Raw genomic sequence first — 15,001 nt, 5'->3', positions numbered from 1 at the left:
TGACTTTTGAAATTCCCTGCATTCATATCAGATTCAAAACCAACCCTTAGTAAGTCTTTACGTTCACTTTAACAACATATGTATTCCTTAGCTATAAGGTCACTACTCACTAATTTATCTGGAGAGCCTTTCAAAGTTATTAATAGCTATTGATACTATTCTCAGCGCAAAGACACTTACAGTGCCAATCCAGCACATCCATCTGTCCAATTACATTTCTAAAGACACTGCAGAAATGATGGTGACTGTTTAGAAGCGGTTCTTAACAGTGAGAGCTCCCTGCAGATCACACTGTTTATTTTAACAAGGAGTCCTCTCAAAGCCCAATCTCAAGTTTACAAAAGATTTCCTTAAACGAAGGAAATTGTCATTCCACAATATAAGGCAGGCAAACTAGCATTATCTAATTGGAGTATTGTTCTATGAACTATGCTGTTTTAATTATCTAAGAATTTCACACACCTTGTTAGCTCCACTAGCACTCTAATTGAAGGATATTTCTTATATGGCATGTGTTTTCATTTTGTAAACATGTGAGAAACATAACCCTACACACCTTAAAATGTTTACAAAGCTTTCACAGTAAACTCCTTTGCAGTATTTCAGTGCTCCCCTCTCTCCCCTTCTTCTTTCTGGTTACAGGTTAATATTCTACACAACATACTTCTTCTCTTTCTGCATTTATATTAGAAATAATGGCTCAGTCCTGCAAATATTTACAAGTGAAAATAAGTCCACAGTGGCTACACAACCACTGCTCAGTTGAAAGTAAACTCGAATAAGCATCTACATTATTAGACCCCAGCCTTTTAAACTAAATGGAGTAATGCATCAGAATCACTTGAAAATACGTTTACTGTTACCAGTTTGTAGAAATTCTAAGAAAAAAGCTCAGTCTTTGACTAACTAAAACCTCAGAACATACAAATGGAACAACAGCTGAAGCTGAAAATTCAGCCTTTAAAACAGCACACATCTAACTCCAGCACAACTGGAGACTGAAGACCTAGAGAGGAACCACTGCAGAGTCAAAATTAGAGGCCACGTAATTTTCTATTCACTTATTTATTACAATTTTAGTAGAGCAGTTTATAGGGCCCAAAATGAATGACTCTTAAAAGGTTTCCAGTGCTTGAATTAGCTTGTCTGCTTTAATATTGATTATTCACTGTGCAGAGAGGTTGCTGCAGGAACGCAGGATTGGGACACAAGAAATGTCCAGTTTATGCTTCTTCCTCACCTTTATCTCGCTCTCTATTGCATTTGGCAGTGTCTGCACCTTCTGAATCTACAGGTATTTCTGAGTCTGACAGGGTGAAAGGTACCTTGACCTAACTCAGGAACGCTGCAATCCAGTATAATCTACAAAACAAAGACTGTGAAACTTCCCTTAATGCACATTTTAGCTAAAAGATCTTTCCTTAGAAGAATTTCCCATTTTAGTATAGGATATGATGTTTCAGAGGCAGGGAACCCAGTAGAACCTGTAACAGCTGTAGTATGTTACTGGACCCATTGCACACATTTGCTCCTTAAATCCAAAGGAATCAGGATTAAATTTTGACCAATTTGTGACACTTTGCCAGACTGAAGACCCACCTATTATCAATTTTTTTCCTCCTTATTTTGGGTAGTTATAGGCAGCCATCAGGTCACTCACTAACTGCCTTTTAAATTTATTTATTTAAAGAAACACCTTATTTCATTCACCTGAAGGCGTATTTTCCAATCCCTTAATCATTTTCATGGCTTTTCTATGGGATACTCTACAAACGTTTAAATCTGCCTTGCACCTGTTTGACAGGGCAAATTACCAATACCAATCAAGCCCCTGCTGCTTTCCCTCACAGAAGAATTAATCACAATAATGTCACAGCATTGGTGGTGGTTACGATTGGCAAGAAAACAGAGAGGTCAGTATGTTACTGGTAAAGCTAAGGATGACATGTACACAGTGCTATATGGGAAAAGGTTCCTAAAACCTGGCACAAGAAATGTAATTAAATAATTTAAGTAATTTTTTTTTTGTTAAATACAGAAGAGTACGGAAAAAACACGCTTACTTTGATCTTCAAGAATGAACACAAATATCTGAGTTCAGTATTTTGTCTATCTTCAAGCTTTAACTGGCCAAGAACAAACCAATTAGTTTGGCCTGAGATAACAAAATTTTACAGAAAAACACTGTTGTTTTAACAAGCTAGGAAACATCGAGCTGAGATGCAAGAATAAAAATATTCAGTCTCAAGCACAATGAATAACGAAAGCATATACTCTGAAAAACAAACCAACAGAACCCACAGATTTTAGAAGTTTGCAGATGAAGCTGTACAAATCTTGTTGCACTCAGGAATGAGAGATGCCTGTCCCAAACCCAAAAGGACTAACAGGAGCTGCCTATAACCAGCTGTGGTTTGGTTTTTAATGTAAGGGCTCCGTAATTGACTGTTTAGTCTTCTTTAAAGCTATATACAGCAAGGTAAAATCAAAATACCATATAGCTAAGAGCATCTTCTGCAGCTAATGAACACCTGTGTAATATGCACATGTTTCATAAACTCCCATTAAAGCAACAGGAATGCCTAATCCCAATTTGTTGTTAAAAGGTCAGACATATTTTAACCAGTATTCCCGTTACTCTAACTAACTTCCTATTCTTCCTGCAACTCCCATCACTCCATCACTAATCCCATATTGTCTTTGTACACAGCAATTACAGGATACACTTGTTTCAAGACAAAGATAATAATGGAATTATTATGATGTTCAGGAGCTTTATCAATGCAATATCAAGTCTCAGGATTTTCAAATCTAAGAGATTGCCTTGTTCAAGTTATTTTTCATTTACTTCCTCCACTGATTACAATTATTTATGAGGACAGCGCAAACACTCGGCTTCAAGGAATAACAGAAATATAATCCTCATTGAAGCTTACACAAGATTTGCAAGATAGTAAGCCCCCAAGGCACGTAGCATTCTTCTGTTTGTCAAATCTTACTTTTTCAAACATCACAAAAGCAAGATGTATCCCCAGGGCAGTGATACCTGCATGCCCACCCTTAAATGTTACAAGTTACAGAGTAAAAAGATGAAGAAAACATGAAAAAAACACAACAGAAAAAATCCCCAACCAACCCATGGGATGTAATTTTATGAACTAGTTGCAGAACCAGCCCATGTCTCTGTATTTCTAAAGAGATAATATTGCTGCATAAAACACACTCCAACAAGCCTTCCTTCTACAGCGTTTTCTTTATCGAAACTTTTATTCAGACTTTTCTGGTCTTAACCAAAACTGGATTTCTGAGAGCTCAGGTGTCATTACGTCACACAAAAGCGGTGGGGTTTGGTACTATGAAAATAGTTGCAGGGGTATCAGTAAGCAGTAATGCAAACACAGGATTTATGCCCATTCAGTATTGCAATAACAGATTCGACTATTGTCCCATCTACCATGATACACGGTTTTGTAACGCCGAAGGGGATGATCATAGAATAAATCTTCTCCGTAGAGGCTTTCATTGGGTTCCCCGAGTTAGAAGCTAACACCCTGGAAAAATGTGAAGGATTATTAATAACAGTTTAATAATAACTCTGCAAGGCTTTTTCCAGTGTAGAGAGCCATGTGTCACACACACGGGACACTAAGTTCAGCACTGATTTATGTCTTCCCAAAGTACTACCACAGCGGAAGGATGCTGATGCTGAAATATAAACAGCAAATATAAACAATTGATGTTGCTGCTCATGTAACAGAGTGATTTGGGACACTGATTTATGTCTTCCCAAAGTACTACCAGAGCGGAAGGATGCTGATGCTGAAAGACACGGCAAATATAAACAACTGATGTTGCTGCTCTTGTAACAGAGTGATTTAGGGTTGCAGGTGAACATTTACAGACTCTTAGATGCAGTGACTGAACACAGAATCATAGAATGGTTTGGGTTGGAAGGAACCTTAAAGACCATCCAGTTCCAACCCCCTGCCCTGGGCAGGGACACCTCCCACCAGACCAGGTTGCTCCAAGCCCCATCCAGCCTGGCCTTGAACCCCTCCAGGGATGGGGCATAACTTGTATGAAAAACAGCAATGGCAAGTGAAATCTACCTAAAAATAATACCAGAAAGCTATGGGAGTATATTTGCAATGAGCTGCGCTGAAATCTCTGTGATAAACTACCTGTCTTTTCTGTTTGCATCAGCACCGAATCAATTTGGTTTTACAGAAGGATAAGTGAGGAGGGAATTCTGTTTTGAGTAAAAACTATCCAAGGAGTTATTGAAATATATCAGCTCTTCTCTTCAAAGTTCAGGGGCAGAAGGAAAATCTACAGTTGTGAGGTTCATTAGGTCTTTTGTTAGTAAGTACATCAGTCAAAGCCTCCAAAGAAAAATAACACAGCAAAAGATTTAGAAATTACTTGCTCAACGTGCCTTTGACAAGCAGCAAAAATGACAAATCTATGGAGAAGGGAAAAAAAAAACCCAATCCCAAACCCCCAAAAACCAGACTAATTTTGAAATGCTGATTTTCAAAACATGAACTTAATAGGAAAATGTTCTTATACCCAGAGATGACCAGAAGAATGACCAGTGTCTGCATCTTTCACTCGCTAAGTTACAGCAGCAAAAAGTAGTAGCTGGAAAATACCTAAATGAGTGCTACAACTAAGTCTCTTCACTTCTACAGTTGTGTTTTACCTTTCATGGTAACACATGGCCCCCAAATCCAAGCTTTCTGTAATGTTTTCTGCAAAAGTTGTGTCTGCATCTTTCACTCGCTAAGTTACAGTAGCAAAATCATCAGCTTGGCAGCTGGAAAATCCATACCCAAATGAGTGCTACAACTAAGTCTCTTCACTTCTACAGTTGTGTTTTACCTTTCATGGTAACACATGGCCCCCAAATCCAAGCTTTCTGTAATGTTTTCTGCAAAAGTTTCTCACTCTTGATCAAAAATTCATGGATCACTGAAACTGAGATTAGACAGAGTAGAAGAAAATCTGACCTAAATGTGAAAGTACTTTGGGGTGCTCCATGTGTAAATATTTCTATTGGTCAGATCTGTCCTGGTAAACCACTAAATATTAAATGCAAACCCAGAACTCCTATTTACAGCTCAATGATTCAATTTAGCACCTATTTTTTTACCCTTTAGAGTATCTTAAACCATTTAAAAACAAGGTGTTGCAAAGGTGCTCTGGAAATAGGAGGACATAAAATCTTGTCTAGAGAGATTTACTGGCTCAGCAGAAAAAGTGAAGGACATGGGTTATAAATTCCTATTTTTCACAGAATGTTGCTGGAAGAATGAAGCAATAAAAAGATCTCTCATACCATTCTTCCAGCAACATTCTGTGAAAAATAAATCAATGAAATGATCTCTCATGCTTGCTATAACTGGGAGAGGGAAACAAGGGAATTATATCTATAAGCAGAGAAAAAAAAATAAATAGAAAAACATTGAGGTCATGCAAACTGAAGCATAACGTATACAAGAGCAGGAAGAAGACACTGCAGAAAGAGATAAGAGAAATAGGAAAATATGATGGAAACAAACCAAATAGTCAAGAGTCCACGATGACACTGAAACAGAGGTGTACTTGTGGGAGGTGGATGGACAGAGTAAGACTAGGAAGGAATCTCATGGTACAAGCAGACACAACACCATGGAGAGAGAGAACACTCCGGGGCAGGAGTTAAGGATCAAACCACTGAAATTATTCAAGTACATAAAGAAAGGAGTTGAGTTGCAGGCACCTGAGTGAGTGAACCTGACACAACCGGGAGCAGTCCATGCCCACAGGCGGGCCCTTATCTTGCATCAAATGCAAGCCAAATTTGAGGTCGCTTAATCCCCCTCACCTTCCACAAGAGAAAGGCAAACTAGCTCCTGTTTATCTTCAGATCCAAGCACACACAATGGCAGTTAATATAAACCACGTTGCACTCAATCCATCTCTAGGCTTGCCTTGGGGCTACTTATTGCTCTGCAATCTACGATCCGGGGTGCAATCCTGAAAATACCCACAGAGCTGACACCCGAGACTCAGCAGGTCTGAATTTCAGAGCTGCCTTCACTTATTTCCTTAAAAATGCCCCAAGACCCTGAAGTCCATACGCTCAGAAACACTTGAGACTTGACAAAATTGAGTACCGTCGTTCAGAAACTATGCACCCCTCCCATCAACATCTTCCTGAAGGAGATGTCAGTCAGATAGTCCCCCACACAAGTTCCTTATGAAGTCCAACAGTAGCTTCAACTTTATTTTCAACTACAACTTGAGAAAGCAAAGCCCTGTCATACAACAGTTTATTTATAAGAGCAGTCCTACCTCAAAGATCAGATCTGCCCTAAAAGCACACTGTCCCAGCTTCTGTGCTCCACTCATACCAACACTCTTTAAAAGTCAAAGCTCTCATTCTTTTTATGGCTGATTCTTTTTAGCTAAATGAACTCTCATTTAGTGCCAATTCTTCATTTGTCTTACCTCAAAAAACTCTTCAGTACACAGCCCAGCCTTCTTCCCCACCCCAGTCTTGCACCCTAGTAAATTCTTGCTCCCAAATTTGTCTCCATGTCTGCTTGGAGCCTTTCATCTAAGTACTCCCTTAATCCTTTCCATGTGAATCTTGTAACTCCAAAAACCTGTCTGGACTGGCAGAGGAAAAAGTGGAGCCTTGCCTCACCCACTCCTCACGGCTCCTGATCCACAAGGCCTTAAAAGGAACCTCAACCCATGTTTCCTACACCTTCCTCTACTAATTGTTCTTATGCAGCCTTTGACAATGGTTGCACAGGACAGTATAGAATAGCTGCCTTGAAGACAACCTCTTCTGGTCTTCCATAGCTATAACCATAGCCCTGCTACATGACTCCACCACAAGCACAGCATAAACACAGATGAAGACAACCTCTTCTGGTCTTCCATAGCTTTAACCATAGCCCTGCTACATGCCTCTTCACCACAAGCACAGCATAAACACAGGATGACTACCACAACCAACTTCTCATCAAGTTTCTCCAACCAGAGACACCTTAGTGTGAGGGTGGTGAGACACTGGAACAGGTTGCCCAGAGAAGCTGTGACTGCCCCATCCCTGGAGGGGTTCAAGGCCAGGCTGGATGGGGCTTGGAGCAACCTGGTCTAGTGGGAGGTGTCCCTGCCCAGGGCAGGGGGGCTTGGAACTCGGCCTGCCCAGGGCAGGGGGGGTTGGAACTCGACAGCCTTTAAGGTCCCTTCCAACTCTAACCATACTGTGCTTCTACCTACGAACACCAGTTCAACCACTATGCTCAATATACATAACCAGTGCAGAGGGGCTGGACTAGATGATCTCCAAAGGTCCCTTCCAACCCCTACAATTCTGTGATCTGCTCCATGCTACAGATATTTCAACTGCTCAAGAATTCTTCACCTCTTGTGTCAGTATATGGCTCCAGGACCACACATTCATTTGCATCTCACTAATGGCACAGTCTTAGCTGAGAAACACGATCTGTCAAGAACTCCAGGACCATCATTTACAGTGGGCTGCAACTGGAAACATCCAGTCATTTGGCCTCCTGCAGCAGGCACTGAGGTCATGCAATAACCTGTAAATTCTGTATAAAGTATTTTCCTGACCTTGCTCCACGGAGTCGGCTTGAAGAGTATTTGTAACACCTTAGTTCCTCCACAGGTTTCAAGACATGCTATCTATACAGCTTTAAAAGGAATTTTCCAAAGTTGGGTTATGTTCTTGCCATTTTGCCCAAATATTTCCTTTTTCTTCTGGAATATGCTGATGAGCGTCTGAACAGAAGTTTGTATCACATTCTTGCTGCTGCTCTTCAAAGGCTTTTTTCTGTTTCATCTCTTTGCTGGAGCTGAAAGTTACAGGTGATCACCTACAACTCTTCCTCCTTCATTTTAGGTCACAACTCAGCTCCTTGTCCATGGTGTCAGCTTTGCTTCAGGCCACTCCCTCAGGCTCAAGTTCTTGAACCCTGGTGATTCAAAAATCTCTAAACAGACATTTCCACCTCTATAATGTCCTTTTCTGAAAGATGCTTCCGTTTCCAAAGGTGCTTGGTATCTGTTTTGTTCTGATTATCTGTCTTCTTAGTTCCTCAATCTGATAAGATCTCCCGGTGATGAAACATGGATGGAATTGTCCTCAAACACCCAGCAAATTGTCTTCAATACTGACAGCTGGTTTTTCTTCCCTAATAAAGTCCCTCCCTCCACTGACAGGCAGTTAAATGTGATCCTTAATGAAACAAATTGAGTAAACTGGGATGCTCCTATTGCTCAGTTTGGTTGACAGCAGACTCCCATAATCTAGTCTTTAACATTCTTTACTTCTGTAATCAACTTCTCCAAGTGCTGCTTGGTTTTGCTTTGTGCTTCTGCCACAAGACAGCCAAAGCCAATTACACCAGCTTCTAGTGTGTTTCTTCCTATCTAATCCTTGTGTTTTATACAGTCACAGATTGAAAAAACTGGTCCCTTGAGAAGAAAATTGTACCTGCAAGACAAGTATCGTGCCAAATCACCAAGTCTGATGCTCAGCCAGCCCTCTGAAAGTTTAGGAACACATTCTTCTTTGTTTCTGGGAAACAGGCTTCATGAACTTTCATCTCATGTCACTGTCTGAAGAACTTTCATTGAGATCCTTCCTGCCTCCAGCTTTGGCACAAATCCTCCAATACAACAAGGTACTACTTGCACTCAATCCCACTGCTCCACTGATCACCCCAATGAACTTTCCTCAAGCATAAACATTTGGGAACCTTTAGCCACACTCAATTTCTACATGGGGAAAAGAATGAGGGAAGAAGAAGAAAACGCATTTTCTTCCACTTCTGTTTTGTGGACTGAAAAAAAACCTGAACCTGGATTTCCTGAGCATTCTTAACTCAGTCCCAAGATCTTCCTGGCAAAAGTTTTTATGGCAATTTGAGTTCCCATGGAACCTGCTTCACCTGATCACTTTTAAGGCAAGTAGCTGTAAGTTTCTCCTCTTTCCCATCCTCATTGCCTTCCACTTCTGACCCAATTGATAAAAGCTATGATTGATATTGCTCCCGAACAAGATGCTACTTACAAGACTATCCTACCACTAAAGTGAAAGTTTGCATCTTTCTCCTCTCTCCTTTCCTCCTGATGGAAAAAGTCTGTAATCTTATTAACTGCAACAGCTGTAAATAGTTGCTGTTCCAAAGCAATCCCACACAGCCTGGGATGGCCCTGACTCCTTTTAACTTTGAGTTCCAAGAACAAGCATTCTCACCCAAAGTTGGTAAATCCTCCTGTTCTTTAGCTCAACATATTCAAATGAACTAGTTCCTTTAAATTAAATCTTTTTGATACAGGGTTTATCAAATCTCCTTGAGCCACAGTCTCCTACATCCCCTCCCCAACTGCCAATGGTCTTTTCACCCATGTTTTGAGATTTCCACATTCTTCTTTCCTGGATCGTGTCCTGAGTTATTCATCTTAATAGTTCCCCCAGACTCAGCCTGGAACCTCCCTTTAAGTCACTTGCTCAGTCATCTAATCATACCCTTAATCCTTCCTGGCAGATCTAACCCCAACCAGCTACCCAGGCAGAGAGAGAGGAGGAAGCCCTGCCCTACCTATTACATGTTACTCGTCCCATGCCCTTATAAAAATAATGCCACAGCATTCCTAGATCATCTTTCCTGATAGTAACTGTTCCCCCAACCACCTTTTTTTCCCCCCTGATGACTGCTGAGACTGAGTTTTTTTCCTTTCTACCTCTCCTGTCTACCCCTCTACCTTAAAGTTTATGGCTTTCTAAATTATCTCCTTGGTGAACATATGATCACTGTGGATTTTAGGCTTTCATGAAAAGGGTCTAAAAAGACAGTCAAGGAAGGAGAGAAACAAAACTAGTATTTCAACAAATTAGCATGCAAAAAGATATTAAGCTAAGGCTGAAAATGTATTTGATAATACAAATGGGGGAAAAGTCACAGAATACTGTTATTACTCCCAAATGCAAGATTTAAAAGCAAAACCAAAAAAAAAAAAAACTCAAACAAAACCACAAGAAAACTTGCTTTAGATAGAACACTTAATGCTAAAAAAATTGTGACATCATTCAAACAAAATCCAGTTATGCTTATCATATACTCAGTCTTTTTGGTTGTGGTTTGTTTTTTTTTTTTTTTTCGTCAGAAAAGGTCAGTTGCTTTTTAAATAGCACAAAGCAGGGGAGGAACAAACTTTTATGGCACAAAAATAAAGCAGCACAAGACTCAGTGGGGCATCCTGGCACAGTTCTACACGAGTCCCATCACAGGAGCCTAGGGAAGCATTAGAAAACACCTGCTGGCAGGACAATCCTGCTGGATCCTGCTGAAAACCCAGCTAAAGTCAGAACTTGGGTGTCCAATAACAAAGGGAAGCAAGAACAGGAAAGAATAAGCAAATTTGGTTTTACATGAATGAGAAATCTTTGTGTAGGAGTAGTAGTGGGAATAAAATTTCTTCACATTTTATTGTGTAATTTTGCTGTGTAGTAGTGTTTCAGTATGATTTATTGTGTAACGCTATTGCATGGCATCATTGGTTGAGCAACTTTGCTGCGTGGTATAGTTTTTTTATTTAATGATATTGAACATTAGGCAATGGTCTTGCGTGCCATAATTTGTGTGTTCTGTTGAGCAACATCACTGCCATAGCTCTTGACACAAAGGTGAATTGCATGAATTCATGTAACAGTGCTGAATTCATGGTTTTAACATAGATTCCCTCAGAGAAGTCAAATGGAGACTATTAATTTTTTCCTGAATGAAAACAGGTGCAGAAAAGCAGCAGTGAAGACATTTAAGCAGAACTTAGGGCATTAAGATATGGTTTAATTAATAGCAATGCAGTATTGCCTCATAAAGGCCACTTTCTCATCCAGAGCTACCTTGTAACTACATTGAGTGATGTTACATGTTTCCTGTATCCATGCTTGACTGTGAAAAAACTAAAGGATAACCTTGTTTTACACACTATTGGGCAGAAAGGAGAATAGTAACGTGCTTTTGATGGCTCCATCCAAAAGCATCCTTGCAGGGATCCGCGGAAATCCAGAACCTGAACGAGAAACTCTCCACCCCTTATGCAAAACGCAACCGATGGACTTCACTACAGAGGAATCCTGTTCTAACAGCAGCACTACTGAACTCAGAGCCACAATTTAAAACTCTTGAAGTAATAAAACTCTTAAGCATATTTTAGATGCGACCACAGTGTCATGCTACTACTGCTTTAGATTCTCCAAAGAAGCACGAGGAAGCAATAAAAGTTTGCTCTAGGTGTAGTATTAATGTAAGTTACTCATCTTGACATCCCTTACATAAACTTGCCTTTTCACCCCTTTTTTTCCCCCCCCCCTCTGATCATTTTTCTTACTACATACATGGTCCAAACTTAAATAACACGTTTGAAGTTCAGGAAGCCTATCAGAACCTTAAGTCTTTTTCCAAAGAAATGAAGTAATCCATAAGGATATCAACTTCGTACCCACATCTATTTTTATATCCATCTGAAACTGCTATTAATTGGCTAAGAACAGCATCTCTTTCATGCATTACCTGGCAGTCTACAAACAGCTGTATGTTGCAAGAGGCAGAGAAGAAGAGCAAACACTGGTAGATTACAATGCAGTGCTGCTGCAAGCGTTTTTATTTGATCTCATATTCTGGCAGCTTTTAAATACAGAAGAAAAAAAACCACACATGCAGGCTTAATTTTTAAAATATGGCAAACTCCAGATGATAGGCTGGGAAGGCAATTTGTGGGGGGGAAAAAAAAAAAGAAAAAGTGAGCTCCCTCCGTCTATAACATAAGATTAATTTATTATCTGACAGATGGCAGCAGGGAGGGGGGTGGAAAAGACAAGACTGCTGATGCAGTAGCGAGCTTCCCATCTGTAACGAAGGCCCTGCAAATTCTCACTTATCGCAAAATTCCCCCCCCAGCCCCATTCACCTCCAGAGTTCTGCCCCGTGCACTTCTAGGTTTAAAAATCAAAATAGCCTAGACCTCATCCCTGTGTGGACAACTGAAAAAACACAAATAAAGAAATAAAAACGAAGAAAACATCCAGAGAAGTGATTCTTCTGCCAACTTGCTCAAGCCTACTCCTGATAGCACCTACGAAAGCTGTGACTCGACCCTGCTGCTGGTCCTTTGGCCACCAAGAGCCAGCCGTTCATGCTGACCATCGCATCCAGGGCCACCGGTCACCGTCATGAGGGCTGTCCCAGCACCGAGAGCTGTTTTGCCCATTTCTTCATATTCCCAGACATTATTTTTTTTCCCCCTTTTCCTTCAGGCATCTTCCATGCTGTGGTCCAGTGGGTGCCGAAACAAAAAAAAACATAAAAAACACCAAAAAAACCCCGGAGCACATGGAAAACGGGGGAAAAAGAGCAGAAAAACAGGAGAAATCACCACCACCCCCCCAAAAAAAACCGAAAAAAAAGCGCACTTAATGCAAAAGGAAAAGCTTCTGGTAACGATGGTCTCCTCCTTAGTTTGTCCAGCTCCCCACTGCACCAGAAGGCACCGGAGCCCCGCTAAGGGATTCCCGGGGGGTCCTCCCTTACCGCCAGCACCGGGTCCCCGCCACGGGGAACCCCAAGGCGAGGGGGAAACCCCCCCGGAACGGCGGCTGCGGGGAGCGGGTTTTGCGGCGCCCCGCACACAGGACACGTCGGGAATGCCCCGCGCCGTTACACGGGCTGACGGCAGGTGCTAAACGAACAAAGCAGCCCCGGAGGAGGAGAAAAGGACGCGAAGGGGCCTGGACCCCCCCTGTGTGTATCCCCCCCCCTCAAAGCAGGCCGCGGCCCAGGCCCGCCCGCCGCCCCTCAGCCTGCCCCCCGGCCGCGCGCCGCCGTCTCCCGGGAGACGGAGCCATTTTGAAGCGCTGCGCCCTCAGTGACAGCGGGCGGGGGGTGGGGGGGAGATGATGCCGGGCGCTGCGATGGCCGCCCCTGTCGCGTTTACCTCGGATGCTCCAGGTCCAGCGGTAGAACTCGAGGGTGTCGTTGACCACGCTGGACACCAGGCCCAAAGGGCGGGGGGGCTCGGCGGCGGCGGCAGCCATGGTGAGCAGCAGCAGCAGCGGCGGAGCCGGCAGACCTGTGTCTCGGGGCGTGCGTCCAGTGCCTCTGCGCCGGGGCTGCTGCTGCTGCCGCCCTTCTACAGCCGGGGATGTGATTTAAATCTCTATCTCTCGGTATCTTCCCTCCAGACTCCGCCTCGCTCCCCGTCACCGGCTCCCGTGCCCGGCGGGCAGGGAGGAGGGCGCGGAGGCGGGATGGAGGGATGGAGGAAGGGAGCGGGGAAAAGGGGAGGGGGGGGAAGAAGCGGCGGTGGCGGCTCCGCGGTGCGGGGCGCTTGGCGTCACGTGACCCCCGGGGCTGGCTGCCCGGTGCGGGGGGGGGGCGGCGGAACGGACCCGCACTCAGCCCCGGCCGCGCAGGCGCAGTGCGGTACGGCCCCCCCCCGCTGCTCTGAGGGGAGCGCGGCTCCGGCAGGTGCGGGGAGGCCCCTTCTCCTCCCCTTCAGAGGCCGTGCGTTACCTCAGCTCGGCTTTTATTGTCAAATAGGTTGGGTGTCGCCGGTCGGGGGAATAAATGTTTCAATCGGCTGCTTTTATTGCCTTTCTTCCTGAGGGTTTTCATCTCCTTCCCCTCTGGCTCTGCCCTGAGGGACCGGCCTGAGCGGCGCCCACTGGAGTCATGGAATCACGGAACGGTTTGGGTTGGAAGGGACCTTAAAGATCATTGAGTTCCAACCCCCCTGCCCTGGGCAGGGACACCTCCCACCAGACCAGGTTGCTCCAAGCCCCATCCAGCCTGGCCTTGAACCCCTCCAGGGATGGGGTAGCCACAGCTTCTCTGGGCAACCTGGGCCAGGCTCTCACCCCCCTCACAGCAAAGAATTTCTTCCTAATATCTCATCTAAATCTCCCTTCTTTCAGTTTAAAACTGTTACCCCTCTTCCTATTGCTCCACTTGCTAATCAAGACTCCTCTCCATCTCTCCTGGAGCCCCTTTAGGGACTGGACCTCAAGCTGTCAGTACCGAGGTGTGGGCTTTGCAGCTGACCCTGCCACAAGAAGCCACTGCCACCGTCCCTTCCCCTCCCAGTGCTGATCACACCAGCAATGGCAACGGGATCTCACCATCTTCCTGCCCCACTGGTGGCATTTCCCTGACCAGCAACTTGGCCAACCTCCTCCCGGTGCCACCAAGGTACATTTGGTACACTTTTCCCCTCCATCTCCTGGACCAAAGCCTTTATGGTCGCTCCATGGTGCAGAGTTGTTTGCCCACCATCGCTGGGGTCTGCAGGGGAAGGAGCCACCATGGCGAAGGCTGGCAGGGCCATGGGTGCAGTCCTGGTTTATCCATTTCTGCACCCTACGTTTCAACCCCGATGAACCCTCTGCCTGCTGTGGGTGCACCAGCTGCTCCTCACACCCTTTGCCTCTTATCTCCTCCTGTCTCTCTGCCCTCCCTCTCCCACCACCCGCGTGGTGTGGATGGATGGCTCCACGACACCCTTTGGGTTCGGTTTCCCCACCGAGGGACAGGAGGGGAGCTGCTCCACCCGAGTTGCCGGCTTTCCTCCTGGCAGACAGCAGATCAGATGGTATCTACCTCTCCCTCCCCTAGTGCACCGGCACCCAGTGTCACTCCTTGTCACTTGGTGGTGGTGAGAGCAGCTCGCACTCCTCCTCCTGGCTGAGTCACCCTCCGTGGAGCTCCTGGACCGCCCCGGCTGCTACGATCCCAGCCCCATGGATGGGAGAGTCACGCTGGCCATCGCCGCTGCGCCCAGAGCTTGGAAACCAGCAGGCTTTTGGGAGAAGGGATGACCTGCACCAGGAACAAGAGGAGCAATGTCAACCCAGGGAAGTCCAGCTTATCCCAGCGCTGCCTGAAAGTTGGAGCTGAAGCAAGGTTTCCACAGGCTGATGCAT

At 44.4% G+C, this 15,001-nt stretch overlaps 1 protein-coding gene across 1 annotated transcript in view; it reads right to left on the bottom strand.

Annotated features, from left to right (window-relative positions):
- Positions 1–13,412, bottom strand: part of ELOVL4 (ELOVL fatty acid elongase 4) — a 31,466-nt gene extending 18,054 nt beyond the window's left edge. The window contains exon 1 of the mRNA XM_014949363.1: positions 13,018–13,412. Coding sequence (XP_014804849.1) covers positions 13,018–13,117 — 100 coding nt within the window. The 5' untranslated portion in view covers positions 13,118–13,412. The remainder of the gene's footprint in view (positions 1–13,017) is intronic.
- Between the last annotated feature and the right edge of the window lie 1,589 nt (positions 13,413–15,001).

Source organism: Calidris pugnax, unplaced genomic scaffold (assembly GCF_001431845.1).
Source record: "Calidris pugnax isolate Ruff unplaced genomic scaffold, ASM143184v1 scaffold132, whole genome shotgun sequence".
NCBI classification, from domain to species: domain Eukaryota; kingdom Metazoa; phylum Chordata; class Aves; order Charadriiformes; family Scolopacidae; genus Calidris; species Calidris pugnax.
Note: the sequence above shows the minus strand (reverse complement) of the source record. Positions and strands in the feature narration are given on the sequence as shown.